The following is a 14,793-nucleotide window of genomic DNA, read 5'->3' on the forward strand; positions in this document are numbered from 1 at the left end:
TTGATGTGTTTTTAAGAACCAAAGAATGCATTTCAAAGTCCTATTAAAAAAAAAAAAAAAAAGTGGCAGGGGCTCCTGTGATTTTCCCAGACTACTCAGGACCCCTCTCTTTTGGGGTTAAGTATATGATCTAGCCTTCCTTAAAATAAAGACTCTGTTGGTGGGTGGGTTCCAGAAAAGGGGTAAAAGTAGGTTTTGTTAGATAGGAAGAGGCAATGAACAGTACCTCCTCTGGAAACATTTTATAATTTGTTTGGCTTATCTTTAATATTGCTTTTTAAAAAATCCAGTTTAGTTAGTTGATTGCTTAGGCTGGAATTCTTGGGTGGGATCACATGGGAGCTGAGCTACATTATGACTTGATTTTTAGCTGGTTTAAAAATGCAGTTTTACCTATTGATAAGTTTTAAGGAATTGATTCCTGTTGACCAGACTAACAAGAAACCAAGCTTATCTGTTTGTTAATGTGTAATTAATAACCAATATATTTGCAAAAGGTAAACTACGGCCTATAAAGAAGATTTAATTGGTACAAAGTCAAAAGAAAGGGAATTCTTACTTCCATTGTGCAATGAAGTATTGTTAATATTATGTCTCTGTTAATTTGTTTCCAAAGTGTGGTCCTTAAAAGAACTATTTCTCTTGCTTTTAGTGGCATTTATTTTCAACTGGCTTGGATTTTGTTTATCCTTCTGTATCACCAATACCATAGCTGGAAGGTATGGTGCCATCTGTGGATTTGGACTTTCATTGATCAAATGGATCCTTATTGTTAGGGTGAGTGTCTTAATAGCCTCTATCACTTTGATCTCTAAAATTAAAATCTATGAAATTTCTTGTGTGGTTCATAAATATTCCTTTTACATATATGAATCAATTATTTTGAGGCTTATCTTTTATACTTATTGTAGTGATCTCTGTGTTAACATTTTGATGCTTTATTATATGAGAGCTTACTATGGAAAGAGCTTTGAAATCAGAAAAAAATTTGAGTTTGAATCTTACTTATATCAGTGTCCTAACTTTAAATTTTTAAATTGTTCTGAGAATTTCTTCCCAATAAGCTGGTATTAGCTGCCTTTCAGGATTTCTGTGAGGCCTAGCAGTAATATAATTAAAGCACTTGCCTAGTTGCTGCACAAATACAGGTGCTTGGTAAGCTGTGGCTGCATCTGCTGTGATACAGTGCACACATGCCTAAAATCAGGTAAAACATAACATTTTCTGTTGGTTAGTAAAATTCTCAAGGACTTAATTTCATCTTCTCACTCTTTCTTTTTTGAGAGCTCAAAAAACTAAGACCTGTGAGGTGTCTATCTGAACTCACCCATTTTCTGTTATGTTCCCTTTCCACCTTTCTTATTTCCCTGTTGTTCCTGGAATTCACCCTTTATCTACTTCTTAGCACTTACCACATGGTGTGTAGGGAGATAATGCTAAGTCTTTATCCCATATCAACAGTTTGTCCCAAAATAATTTTCTGTAACCATTCCAGTGGCAGTAGCCCTGTTTGCATAGTCTTCCCCCACTCTTTACCTTTGCCTCTTGGAGGCCCCTTTTAGATCCTTTGGTTCCTGTTACAAAGCCTTTTCCCTAATTTCTTTATGTTAGACCTAGGAGAATGATCAAGAATGGTTTGGGGGCACTGCATGGCTCAGTAAGTTAAGCATCCAACTCTTGATCTCAGTTCAATTCACATCTTGATCCTCAGGGTCATGAGTTCAAGCCCTGCATTGGGCTTACCTTAAAGAAAAAAAAGAGTGATTTTATTTATTTTTTTAATGAATTTTCTTAAAAGTAACCCACATATTTACATGCTACTATACAATTGATAAAATGCTTAATTTCTACAAACATATTTATTTAAACATTGATTTCTAAATGAGTGAGTCACATCCTCCTAAAATATTCAGTAGAATCACATACTTAATGTCAGCTTCTCTTAAGTGCTTCAGACACTTCAGTTATGTACCTACATCAGCAAATTGATTTAAAAAATTAATATTGGACTTAATGTGTTTCTTCATTATTTTTGAAGTTATGGCTTCCCAGAGTTTCAGTAATTTTATCAGACCTCATTCATCTCTGTTCAGACCAAATTATAGATTTTGGTTATTAATCAGTTGATTCTTGGGTGCGACATGACTTGGCTTCTTCTGAGATGATTAAAACCTGAGCCAGTGTAAGAACAGCCCCCTGGCGGATTCTTTTTCTAATTTCATTTAAAAAAATGTGAAGTGGATTCCCACCATGAGCATAAATGTGTTAAGATGTTAGCATACAAAGATAAAGCACAATCCCTGCCCTGAAAAAAGTTATTACTAGAAAAACCTCAAAATAGTTGAAGTTAATTGTGTCCAATGGTTATTATTATGTTAGTAATATAATTAATTACTATTATGCAAATGGATTTCTCATTTTAGTCACAGAACACTGAAAACGGTTTAAGGACTGTTTTCTCAACTCTCCTAAACTTAGTAAGTTTGTGTATTCTAGATTCATAAAAAAAGTCCAGTCCATTATATGCAACCTGTGCCTTCAGGGTATCAGGGCCTAATTGTCTCATAGTTCCCTAGTTGGGAGGGGGTTGATTATCTAGTAATTAAGTCCAGCTAATGTGGTAAGATGGAGAACTTAAATTCAAAAACTGGAGATCCTCAAAGTTTTCTAAGGTATATATATATATATATTATCATCAAGTTTGATCACTGGGACTGTTTCATTTCCCATTAAGATACCACTACCGAGGGGCACCTGGCTGACTCAGTCAGAAGAGCATGGGGTCCTGAGTTTGAGCCTCACATTTGGTGTAGAGATTACTAAAAATAAATAAATAAACTTAAAAAAAAAAACTTATAAAATATACCTTTAAAAAAAATACTGCTACTGGGTTAAGGTTACTATTATGCTGTTAGTGTATGTTGAGATTTAATATAAGAAAATAATTTTAAAAAATCATTTATATCAAATAATAATGGCTGCTTTTCTTTGAGTACTTACTATGTTTCAAGCATAATTTGCTACAAACACCGAATTCTTGACCGCTACTCTTATCAGCAGTGCTCATGGTAATCCATCTTTATTGATGACAAAGCTAAGAATAAAAAAAAAGAGTCTAATAATTTGCTCAGTGCCCCACAGTTTATATGTGATTAGAATCTAGCTTGGTCTCAATTCAGTGCTTGTTCTCCAAATTCTGTATGGCTTCTGTGACACTGTACTTTGACTTTGATTATAATGCTACAAGCAATAAATGCCCTGTGGAGCTCAGTGCTGAAAGGTTTTCTCCTAAAAGCCCGATGTTTTATTTTATTAGACAATAACTAATTTATAAATCGTACTTCAGATTTTCTTTTTGTTTCTGAGTTTCCATGACACTCAGATTTAATGTAAATATCTGTAGCTGATCCTGGTATTATTTCTGTCTAAGGCTTTTGATGTTTTTATTGTTTAAGAATGAATATGTGTTTTGTTAAAAACTATTTTCAAAGGTAGACAGGATGTAAACAATAAAATACTGGTGTTATATTAATAAAATAAAATTAGATAAATTCTTAGTGTAGATTAATTTATTTTCCAAAATTTGATTTTTGCATCCTATGATTGGCCAATCAACATGATTGGTTTACTCATTAAAAAACCCCAACTTGGCTTAGCCTTGTGACTATTAGTATTTTAAAACCTTTTTTCTAACTCAGTAATGATCCCAAAAGCTTATTAGTTTCTCCTTTTTACATAGTGAGTCTCCTTTAATTGCAAGGTGAAAGTAGTATTTTGCATTTGGGAATAAAGACTAGCTTTGGTAAATATTTTTGGTGAAGAATGATGTTTTTTTCTGGTTGCCTTTTGCCAGGTTATATTATTTTTTTAAATATAGTCTACAATATATTCAAAAATTAGAAAGTTAAAAATGTATTGCTTTGGTTCTTCCTTTTCGTTCTTATAGACTGTAAAACCTGTAGAAGCTTTTATTTCTAATTAATAATCACTTGATTAAAAAGTGTAATGCAGTCCTACTTTACAAATTATATTTCCCCAGTTGTTTAGGTCTCCCTTGTACATATATTAAAGATGTAGGAGTGTGTGGGATCTGCATCTTTAATGGTATTTTAAAAATCATAATCTTTGACATTTTTAAACTCTAAACTGAAAGTTTAGATTATGGCTCATTTATTAATTCTAAATACTTCCTGTGGAAATACTTAAAAGTTTTAAAAAAACAAATTTAGGTAGTCTTTAATACATATGCTTCCTTAATTGTGACTTTTTTTTTAAATAGTGACAGTGTTCACAAGTATTTTAATTATTACCAAACCTATAGGATTTTTAAGCTTTTGTGGAAATTACCAATGAATGGTTGGAAATAATTACCAAAATAAAGTTACTTTTAATTTCAGATTTGAGGGCAAATCTCCATTTGACAAAATGATTTTTAGTTAAATCAGAATCTGTTTGAAGACCAGTGAATTAAAAGAGAGTAGTAATTTTTAGTAGTTTTAGACTAGATTATATTAAACACTTTAAAAAAATAACTACTTGGAACATGGTTTAGGTGCTAAAAGACGTTAGGGAAGAATTATCTGAAGTAACTGAAGAATATTAGGTTTTCTTAGAGAAATTTTAAAATAACAAATCATGACATCCAGAGGCTCATCAAGGAAAAGATACCTATGTTCAGTATCATCAAGCTCTGCCTTCCATCTGCCTGTTTGTATTCTCATTTCACAGAGAATATAAAACCATCTACCATGGTCACTGATAGGAGCTGTTGAAATGCCACTTCAAGGTTCAGTTAGCTGTTCTCAGCTCACTGCTGGGAACTGAATACGGGAGCATCTAGTTTGAAAATAAAAAGACTCTAATGAGTTGGGGGTCTTTATGTGCCTAGTATTCTTGGCAGTGATTAACAGTAGGGGGTGTACAGAAGGTCAAAAGCTCCTCTTTTTAGAGGTCAGCTGAACATCCCCATCTGATAAGATTAAACTAATGTGGCTTTTGGTGTTAATATCTAAAGCAGCAGGTTGCCGTAGTGTGTTTGGGATGGTAGTTGTGGCTTTGAGAGATTATGAAAAAAGAACAGACATGTGAACTCTTTAATGAGAAAATTTGATTCAGATATATAGAATTTACCTTTCTTAAAATTTGGAAATTGATTCTTGTTTGTAAAATATTTTGTATAAGTTTGCTAAGTTTGTATAAGTTTGTATAAGTTATCATGTAAAAGATTTTGAAGGGTTTGTTTCCTCAAATAATTATGTGTGTCATTAAGCATTTTTTTCTCTTTGTGTTGTTTTAAGTGCAGGAAATTATTTGAGGTAAATCATTCTGAAATTCAGAGTAATCTATGATTTTCATATTTAGGTACATAAATATGGTTAATATATTTATGTTCACTCCATAGTTTTCTGATTATTTTACTGGATATTTCAACGGACAATATTGGCTTTGGTGGATATTTCTTGTACTTGGTAAGTTTATTCCTAATGCATTTCAGTTTAATTTGCGTTTAGTTTAACTTTGCTATTTCCCTCAAATTGCAACATGTAAATACATTGTATTGAAACATACATGGCAATAATTTTTCTACTGTAAAATTCTCATATCCACGTACTTAATTTCATCTTAGTTACTTGGATAATTATACACTGATTTCTAGATTTCTGATTGAAAATCCAGAGCTGGTCAATTTAAAAAATCAGTGACTGGATGATAATGGAATATTGCAAAACTTGAAAATCCTAAAATGATTTAAAATATTATCTTTAGCATTTAATTTGGAAAGTATACATGCATAATTTCTTTTAACTATCCTAGGATATGTTGAGAATAGGATAGTTGGAAGTTCTGTGCATTTTCTTATTTTTGGAACATTGAAACATTCTTTATACTTTTGAAATGTACCCTGCATTAATCATTAATCAGCCAGGAATAAGGAAAGGCTTCATGCCTAATGATCACAGTACTTCTGTTGAGTTTTCTTTTTACAAGGCATGTCTTTTTTTTTTTTAATATTGATGGATTTCCAATTTTTGTTCCCTGGTGATTTTCACTTTAGATGTATGATAAATTAATCTCAAAATCACAGATGCCTTTAATCCACATTCCAGATTTATTTACTGACATGAAGAATATCCTCTCTACTTTGATTTAAAGCCTACATTTCTCTAATAACATAATTGTACCAGAAAATAATAGCATTTCAGTAGGTGGCAGTGTTCTCTTTGAGTTTTTGTTCAGTCCTAGTTTTGGATCTTTAGGATCTTTAGGGAAACAAATTCTTAGTGGTCAGTTAAGGTAACTAAAGATCCTGTATTCTTTATCTTAACAATTAAAGTGAAATTATTCTAATGTGATTTTGTTAGGGAGCCAGACCCCAACAACGGTTTAGGCAATTTTTTGTATTGTTAATTGTGTTCTCACTACCTGAATTCTGTGCTCATAGTTGAATTTCTTACTTAAAAGTGAAAAAATATAGAAAGTCTTAGGTATTTAAGCATATTAAATAAGTAGATATGCTTCTAAATATATTAAGGATTGAATGTTAGGAAGACAACTCTAGGGCCTAGTGGAATGCAGAGGACAACCCCGTTTCCACATCAGAACCACAATCTAGCATTTAGGGAATTGTGAAAATTTAATCCATGATGAAAATGTTGCTCTCACATATACTCAGAAGAATGTTGAGTACATTGTAGAACACTGAGGAGCATAGCTGCTAAATGATTGGTTTCTAGTTATGAACTGGCTTATTTTAGAAAATGCCTGAGCATTTTCTAAGACAAAAGTAGGGATTTCACAAATAATTTTTGTTTACATTTTTTTTTTAATACTTTTACATTTGGATCACAATACCATTACCTTTGAATAGCATCTGGAAGGGCAGGAGAGTGGAATTCACAATGGGAGTCACAAATGGAAGTAGTTAGGATATGGGAAACAGATCGGCTCAGATTTAGCTGAAATTTGTATCACTTGCTTAAGTCATTATTTGTATATTTTCTATATTTTCTCTTTATTATAACCATACTTTTTTTTAGTGCTTTGGTTACTGTCTTGGATTTGAGGTACAAGTTTAGTTTGGGACTTTGTATTTTAAATTGACAGTCTTCCTCTCAATGAGGAAAGTTACATGCATGTATTATCTTCTGTTTTTCTGTTTTTGTTTTGCACTGCCTGTAACCTAGTTAAAAATTTACTGAAGTTAATAAATGTTTCCCTTAGAATTCTATGCTTAATAAGTATATCAAAGAACTTACTAATAATGCTAATGCTTTTTATACTTACCTGCCATCTGAAACTTTGAAGCATTTCACAGGCATTGTTTTATTAATTACTAAGGATACCTGTTATATAAATGGTTGTTATTTAAAAATCCTGTTACAGAGAATACCGAGAGAGATGTAAGATTTATCCCAAATCATTTAAGAAATCACTAGTGGTTGCTTCCCAATTCTTTCTTGCTTCTCGTTATGTAAATTTGTATTATAGTCTTCTATTATTACTTGAAAATAGGAACTAATAATTAAAATTATTTACATAACACATATCTTCAAATACAGATTTCACAGATACAGCCACTTGATATTGCTAGACAGGCTTATTGGTTTTAATCCCACAATTGTTAGCAAATTACTTACGTATATTCTCTCTTGAATACTTTACATCAGTAAATATGTCTTAGTTTTCTTAGTAGTTGTGTTAATTGAAAAGTTTCATATAAAGATAGGATTTCTCTGAGTTGAGTCAGCTTAAATGCATTAGATAACTACTATGTAAAGAAATCAGGGAATAAATATATTTTTGTGTAATTCTGGATTTTCATGGCTGGATTTACTTTAATTTTTACTTTAATTTCGATACATCTAGACCTTGAAAGAATTTTGGGAGGCAGTAAACTTTTATTATATTTTTTCATGATGGTATTATTATAATATAAAATATATTATGGAATGAATAGAGTCTTACAGATTAAATTCCTTAAGCCAAGAGGATCTTGTTTATAATTGCGTGTTTTAAATTTATGATGCTCCTTCCATATAAGAATACAATGTATCTGTATTATTTTAATCTTCCCAGGCCTGCTTCTTTTCTTCAGAGGATTTGTTAATTATCTAAAAGTCAGAAACATGTCTGAAAGTATGGCAGCTGCACATAGAACACGGTATTTCTTCTTATTATAGAGGTAAGAAATATTAATACATTAACTCTATTCCCTTCATGTATTCATTTTGACAAGATGCATATTATGTGTACTCATGTTGTTTACTTTTAAACCTAGCATATTTAATGTATGGCTATACTGTTAGCATTCAAGACTTAATAAGTTGTGAACTTTTTAAGATTTTTAAAAATTGGATTTCATAAATTTTAATTTTTAAAATATATGATGAATAAAAAATTTTGAAGTCAGAATTTAACTTTTTTAAAGATTAACCACAGGATGTAAGTAACCATTAGCACACGATTTAAAGGCTTGAAAAACAAAATATGACAAAGCACTTTAGAAGGATGGGCATTTTGTACAAAACTATGTGAAATCCACAGACATGTGTTGAAATAAACAAAACACAAATTTGTGGTTGAAAAGAAATTTTCCATGCACTAATCTTAACAAACTATATCAAAGAATAAAAGTTGTGTGAAGAAAATAGGAGCTCTGATGTTGTTTCCTAAATGACTTAGTTTGTATCAATAATGAAGCCTTCAACTTGAATAAATGGGAATGAAGAAATGAGTAGAGGTCGTCTCACTAGTTATCCAGTGAGTTTCTGGAGGCTGCATGCAGCTAGCTAGCTAGTAGTTTCTTCACATGAGGAGACCTCATGTCTCTATTTTCTATAACAGACTCTTTTTGTTATTGAAATACAGTTACATACAGTATTAGTTTCTTGTGTACAGCATAGTGATTTGACATTTGTATATTTTGTGAATTGGTCACCACCATAAGTCTAGTTACCATCTGTCACCATAAAGTTAATATAATATTGATGGTATTCCCTGTGCTGTAAATTACATCCCTATGGCTTACATGTTTTGTAACTAGAAATTTGTACATCTCGATCCCCTTCACCCATTTTGTGGCCTCCCATCCCCAGACTCCTTCCCCTTTGATAACTACCTTTCTGTTCTTAGTATCTGTGAATCGGGGTATTGTTTTGTATTGTTATTGGGTTTTTTTGTTGTTGTTGCACTTGTAAATGAAATCATGTAATATTTGTCTTTCTATCTGACTTATTTCACTTAGCATAATACCCTCAAGGCCCATCCATATTACCACAGATAGCAAGATCTTTTTTATGGCTGAATAGTATTCTATTATATATACACATATATACACACACACACACAGACACACACAGACACACACACACACATACCCCACATCTTTATCCATTCATCTACTGATGGGCACTAAGATTATTTCCATATCTTGACTATTGTAAATAATGCTGCAGTTAACAGAGGAGGGCATTTATCTTTTTGAATTCATATTTTCGTTTTCTTCAGATAGCTAGCTAGAAGTGGAATTGCCAGATCATAGGGTAATTCTATTTTTAATTTTTTGAGTAACCTCCATACTGTTTTCCAGAGTGTTGCCTCAGTTTACTTTTCCAGCAACAGTTCCACAAGGTTTCCCTTTTCTCCATCTCCTTACTAATACTTATTTCTTATCTTTTGGATTATAGCCATTCTCACAGGTGTGAAGTGATAATCTCACTGTGTTTTTCATAAGCATGTCCCTGATGTTTAGGGATGTCGAGCATCTTTTCATGTGCTTGATGGCCATCTGTATGTCTTTGGAAAAATGTTCAGATCCTCTGTTCATTTTTTAATTGGATTGTTTAGTTTTTTTAGTTTCTGAATTGTATGAGTTCTTAAACTATTTTAGATATTGACTCCTTACTGGATATATGACTTAAAAATATTTTCTCCCTCTATACTCTTTTTAAAGCAAGTACCATATATTTCATGTCTATAAATGATTTGAACTTTTAAAGTATTTGAACTACATAAGCAAAGTGCTAAAACACTTAACTTCTGGATGTATCTACAAGTACAAAATCTTTCAAAGTTACTATAACTATTCTTTTTACAAATAGTATGGTTTGTGATTTGATTGTTTAAACCTTATAACAGGAGTTTTTGTAATCTAATATAATATACTTATTTCTACTGAGGAGTACAATGAATACAGTTGTATTTCTGGAAAATATTAAAGTATCCTTTTAAATGTTCTTTTACCTCTATCTAGAAGGTGTCACATTTTCTCTTTAACCACTAAAATGCTTTGCAAGCAGTAACAGTAAGAGTGTATCAGTATGTAAGATAAAAGGCAAAGTAATTTTATTAATTTAAATGATATTCTGTGAATATTCAGTGTAATTACCTTGTTTGCATTTTCAAGAGTCCAAAATACAATGTAAATATTTTCTAGATGGTTTCCTATATAGAAGCTTAAACTTTGGAATAAATTCTGATACATGCTATTTTATGTTATCTTTACCAAAAGAACATTGTATGCTTGATGTAATACTACTATAAAATGGTTTTTTATTGTACTATCATTTAAATTTTTGCAACTTAATATACTTCAAGACTAATTCTTTCTTTGTCCCTAGACTGCATCGACCAGACATTGTTTTCTTATACCAATGTGACATTTCCAGATCATCTGTAAACCTACAACTTTAATAGGATAGAAGACTACTAAAAGCAGAAGACAAATTAGTGAAGAAAAGATAGATCTTCAGTATTGAATGGCAGGATGGTTTATGCTTAAAAGCCATTTCTGTTAATTTTCTTCAATATTTATATTTCATTTGTTTTGCACATTTGCATATGTGCCCATGTAAAGGATTTGCATATACTTGAAAGAAACCATAAAGTTGTAGCAGTAAAGTCCAGTCATATTTGGTTAATCAGTGTTTGATATAATTGAAAGAGGTGAGTGAGAAACAGTCTTCCAGCATGTAAATGCCATTGACTTCTGACCTGACATTTAGTATAATAAAAATGAAATTATTAACCATGTCAAATGCTTTAGTTTCTGGCTCCTAGATTCATCTAGTAACTCTACACATGAAATATCCTTTATTATATATAGTTTTTTGAAACCTTCAGTGCTGATTATAGAAAAGCTTTGTCAGATTTTTGAACATGATATTTACATTATTCTTTAGCAAACTCTTTCTGTAAATAACCATGCATAAATTACTTTCTGCGTTGTTTTCTTAGAAACTGTGTCTGGATATCTTTTCATTAATTTAAAATTAAGTGAACTTAATATATAGAGAAAATTTGAGTGTTAAAGATAGCTTGTTTTAGGACAGATTTTTAAAAAATGAGTATTCCACATGTCCTTTATAAGAAAATTTTTTTATTTTCTTTTTAAGGGACATGCCAGTTCTAGGGATTCTCAGTTGAGAAGCTTGGTTTTTATAGCATTGCCATCTTAGAGATTCTTGCAGGAAGAGATTGTATTAGATACTATATTTATTTCATTTAAGACACTTTTGAAAATTAATTTTCTGAGTAAGATATTCTCATTTGCATTTGTCTTTTAAAAGCCAATAAAAATATCTTTCAATTATCATTGTAATAATTTTTTCTTTAGATGTTTAGTTAAATGAAGAAAATAAAAAACGTTTACTAATAATAGCTTCTTGCTTTATGATTATAGGATTAACCTATAAAAATCATATCTTGAATTGAGATATGCAAAATAATCTGTTTTCAAGTTAATGGAAATGTGTCTGTGGAATATGGGGGTGTGGTGTGTGTATGTGTGTTGCAGGAGTTTGTGTGTATGTGGCCATTATTGTAACTGGAATCTACATTCATAAGCTACTACATTTTACAAATCATTCTATGTCTCATCTGTTTTCAGTTATATTTTTGCTTTTGAATACCAACATTAAAAATGATGGGAATTATGTCATCTTTTAAACTTAAAAATCATTTAATCTATACAGGACATATAAAATTGGTTGCTTGTTTTATTAGACACTGACTACTTCTCAAAGATACATCTAAAACTATTCAGGGACATTTTTCCATTTCTGAAAAAATAAATTATGCTTTATAACTTCTTTTGTATTTCTCTGTATTTTCTGATTTATTTCATTGTCTTTGATAAATAAAACATGCAGTTTTGTTTTGCTAATTGAGCCTCCTATTTTTTGTTTTCTCTCATTCATTCTCCTTTCCCACATAAAATTTTTATTGTTGATTAAAGTACCTGTGTTACACCCCTTGACATCAAACTAGCATGGGGTAAAGAAAATATTTAATATAGTTGCCTGATTTGGAAATTAAAATTAGAATGTATCTATTAGAAATGTAATCTCCTGCTAGATCTCCTTTATCTCATATGAAGTTTCAGTTTACCTGTACTTTGTTCTTTGTGATAATTTTTAAATGAAATTAAGCTATCATACATAGTAATTTTAGATTACTCGGTGAGCTATTTAATATCAGTTTATTAAAATGTAATATTTTAGTTTTTGTGGTATTTATCCTTGGTTTCTGAATATGGTTGTGTCACTTTTGATCGAACATCAAAAACTTCACTTTTTGCTTTGATTCCCCCTCCCCCTCAAATCTATAAGGTTCAGGTGTGCATGTTACCTGATCCTCTATAATTGGTACAATTCAGTGGTAGCTTTAAATCTCATCATTCAGTCGGACATAGAATATTATTTTTAAAAACTTAACATTCTCTTCTAGATCTATCAAATTCTGCATACTTCCTTTCATTTCCTGTGAGCTTGGGTAGAACAGCTGCTGTTGTGTTTTGGGGGTGCTTAACTGCCTTTGCACTCTGTCTTAAAGTTTGAAATCAGAATCTTTGTTAGGGTGTCTAAATTTTTGAATGAATGTGAACTGAGGCTTGAAAGTTAATGCAAATATTTATTAAATTATTTCTGTTATATTTGAATAACTAGTTATGGCTAGGATAATTCATTTTCATGTATCTGTGTAATCAACTAAATTTAAGGTAAAAATACATTTTTCTGTATAGTTTGTTCAGGATTGAAATTAGAAATTTAAAATTAAAAGACAAATCCCATTATACTCAGTTAAAATAAAAATCTCTTTTTAATAGAAAAAATACTAATCTCTAGCTTTTTATTTTGAGTCTCTGAGATGATCTCCCATGCCTTTGAGGTGGTTCATAAATTTTAACCTGTTAAGACCGTAATCACTAACATTTACAGCAAAACAGTCCACAACAAGAAAAGTGAAATCCAAAAAGTCCAACTGGAGAAAAAAAAAATCAGGTTTTTTTAATTTAACATTTTTTTCAATTCTTCTGTAGCCTGCCAAAGCACAAAAGTAACAATCGTGCTTCTGATACCGTTATTTAACTGGAGTGACATATGTTCTGAGTTTGCTCAGAAACAGTTGTGATTATTTCTGTTTTCTCAGCTTAAATAGTGCCTCCTCTTTCAAAAGTGTCCGAATTTGGAGAATAAATTACATGATCACCCTACATATAACTGTAACTTTACTGAGAATTGACTGCCTAAACCCCCTGCTCTTTGAGAGAAGGAACTGGAGTATTAGGTCAGGAGCTAATTATTGTCACAGCCTTTCCTAGCCAACCCATTTGTCAGGCCTGTAGAATATGCACAGTATCTTTTTATTTTTCTTTTATTTTTTTTAATAGAAGTTGTATTGGAATGATTCCAGCTTATGGTAAATAGTAAACAATGAGCTTTTATATTTTAAAACTGCTGTTAAATGTTATTTTAATTGTTTATTATTCTTCAGATAATCATATGAAATGTTAGTGTATTTTTTTTAAATCTCATTCTTGATAAAGTTCAACTGTTAGATGATAATGTGCCAATTATTATTATAGGAATTTCCTTGCCCATATATAAAAACATGCTGACATGTGTTTTGCTTATTAATAAAGTTCTATAGATATGGAAATGTGAACCTGTGCATCCTTTTGAAAATCAGTTCAAGATTCACAACATATTATTACCATCTTAGCCTCACAAAACGTACGGTAGACCTTATTTGAGATGAAAACAAGCTGGCATGGAATTAAGTTAGAGTGTGGAGCAATATTAAACTTGTCACAGTAATTTGAATGTTAGATGATAATGCAATTTAATTTTAATACATGCAAAAAATCAGCTTTATGAAAATTTATGTTCATTGCTACTTTGCAGAATATCAGTGGTAACCACAGTCCTCTCTTTGGGCTTATATTTGCATTTGGGACATAGGCCTAGAATGCAAAAACTTCCTTCAAGTTATTTAGAAGAAAATCAAAAAGCTCATTCCATACTTGATAAAGGTTTTTAAAATATTTATTTTGACCTCAACATGCATGGTGGTTTTTTCTTTTTTGATGTTTTCAGCTTAGGTTTTCATTCTTTTGAGAGGTTGAGCTACCAGCTTTTAAAAACCCAGTTGATTTTCATGAGAACCATTTTTAAAAATCCAGCAATAAATGGAGTATCACCTTTTTAAAAAAGATTTATTTATTTGAGAGAGAGTGGGGGGAGGGGCAGAAGAGAGGGAGAGAGAATTTCAAGCAGATTCCAACTAAGCACAGAGCCCAGTGCAGGGCTCAGGGTCGTGACCCTGAGATCATGACCTGAGCTGAAACCAAAAGTCAGATTCTCAGCTGACTGAGCCACCCAGGCACCCCTAGAGTATTACTTTTTTTTTTTTTTTTTTTTTTTTAGCAGTTGAGGTTATGGAAAGCCAAAATCACACACTTCTGGTTCCCAGAAACTTAGAGGTAGCTTCTCTCTCACACTTGCAAGAAGAGTC

The 14,793-nt window shown here is 31.3% G+C and overlaps 1 protein-coding gene across 1 annotated transcript in view; it reads left to right on the forward strand.

Moving 5' to 3' along the window:
• NDFIP2 (Nedd4 family interacting protein 2) overlaps positions 1 to 13,944 on the forward strand; it is a 67,640-nt gene extending 53,696 nt beyond the window's left edge. The window contains exons 6-9 of the mRNA XM_025441007.3: positions 653 to 777; positions 5,402 to 5,468; positions 8,077 to 8,182; positions 10,620 to 13,944. Coding sequence (XP_025296792.1) covers positions 653 to 777; positions 5,402 to 5,468; positions 8,077 to 8,180 — 296 coding nt within the window. The 3' untranslated portion in view covers positions 8,181 to 8,182; positions 10,620 to 13,944. The remainder of the gene's footprint in view (positions 1 to 652; positions 778 to 5,401; positions 5,469 to 8,076; positions 8,183 to 10,619) is intronic.
• Positions 13,945 to 14,793: the final 849 nt, after the last annotated feature.

Source organism: Canis lupus, chromosome 22 (assembly GCF_003254725.2).
Source record: "Canis lupus dingo isolate Sandy chromosome 22, ASM325472v2, whole genome shotgun sequence".
Lineage (NCBI taxonomy): Eukaryota > Metazoa > Chordata > Mammalia > Carnivora > Canidae > Canis > Canis lupus.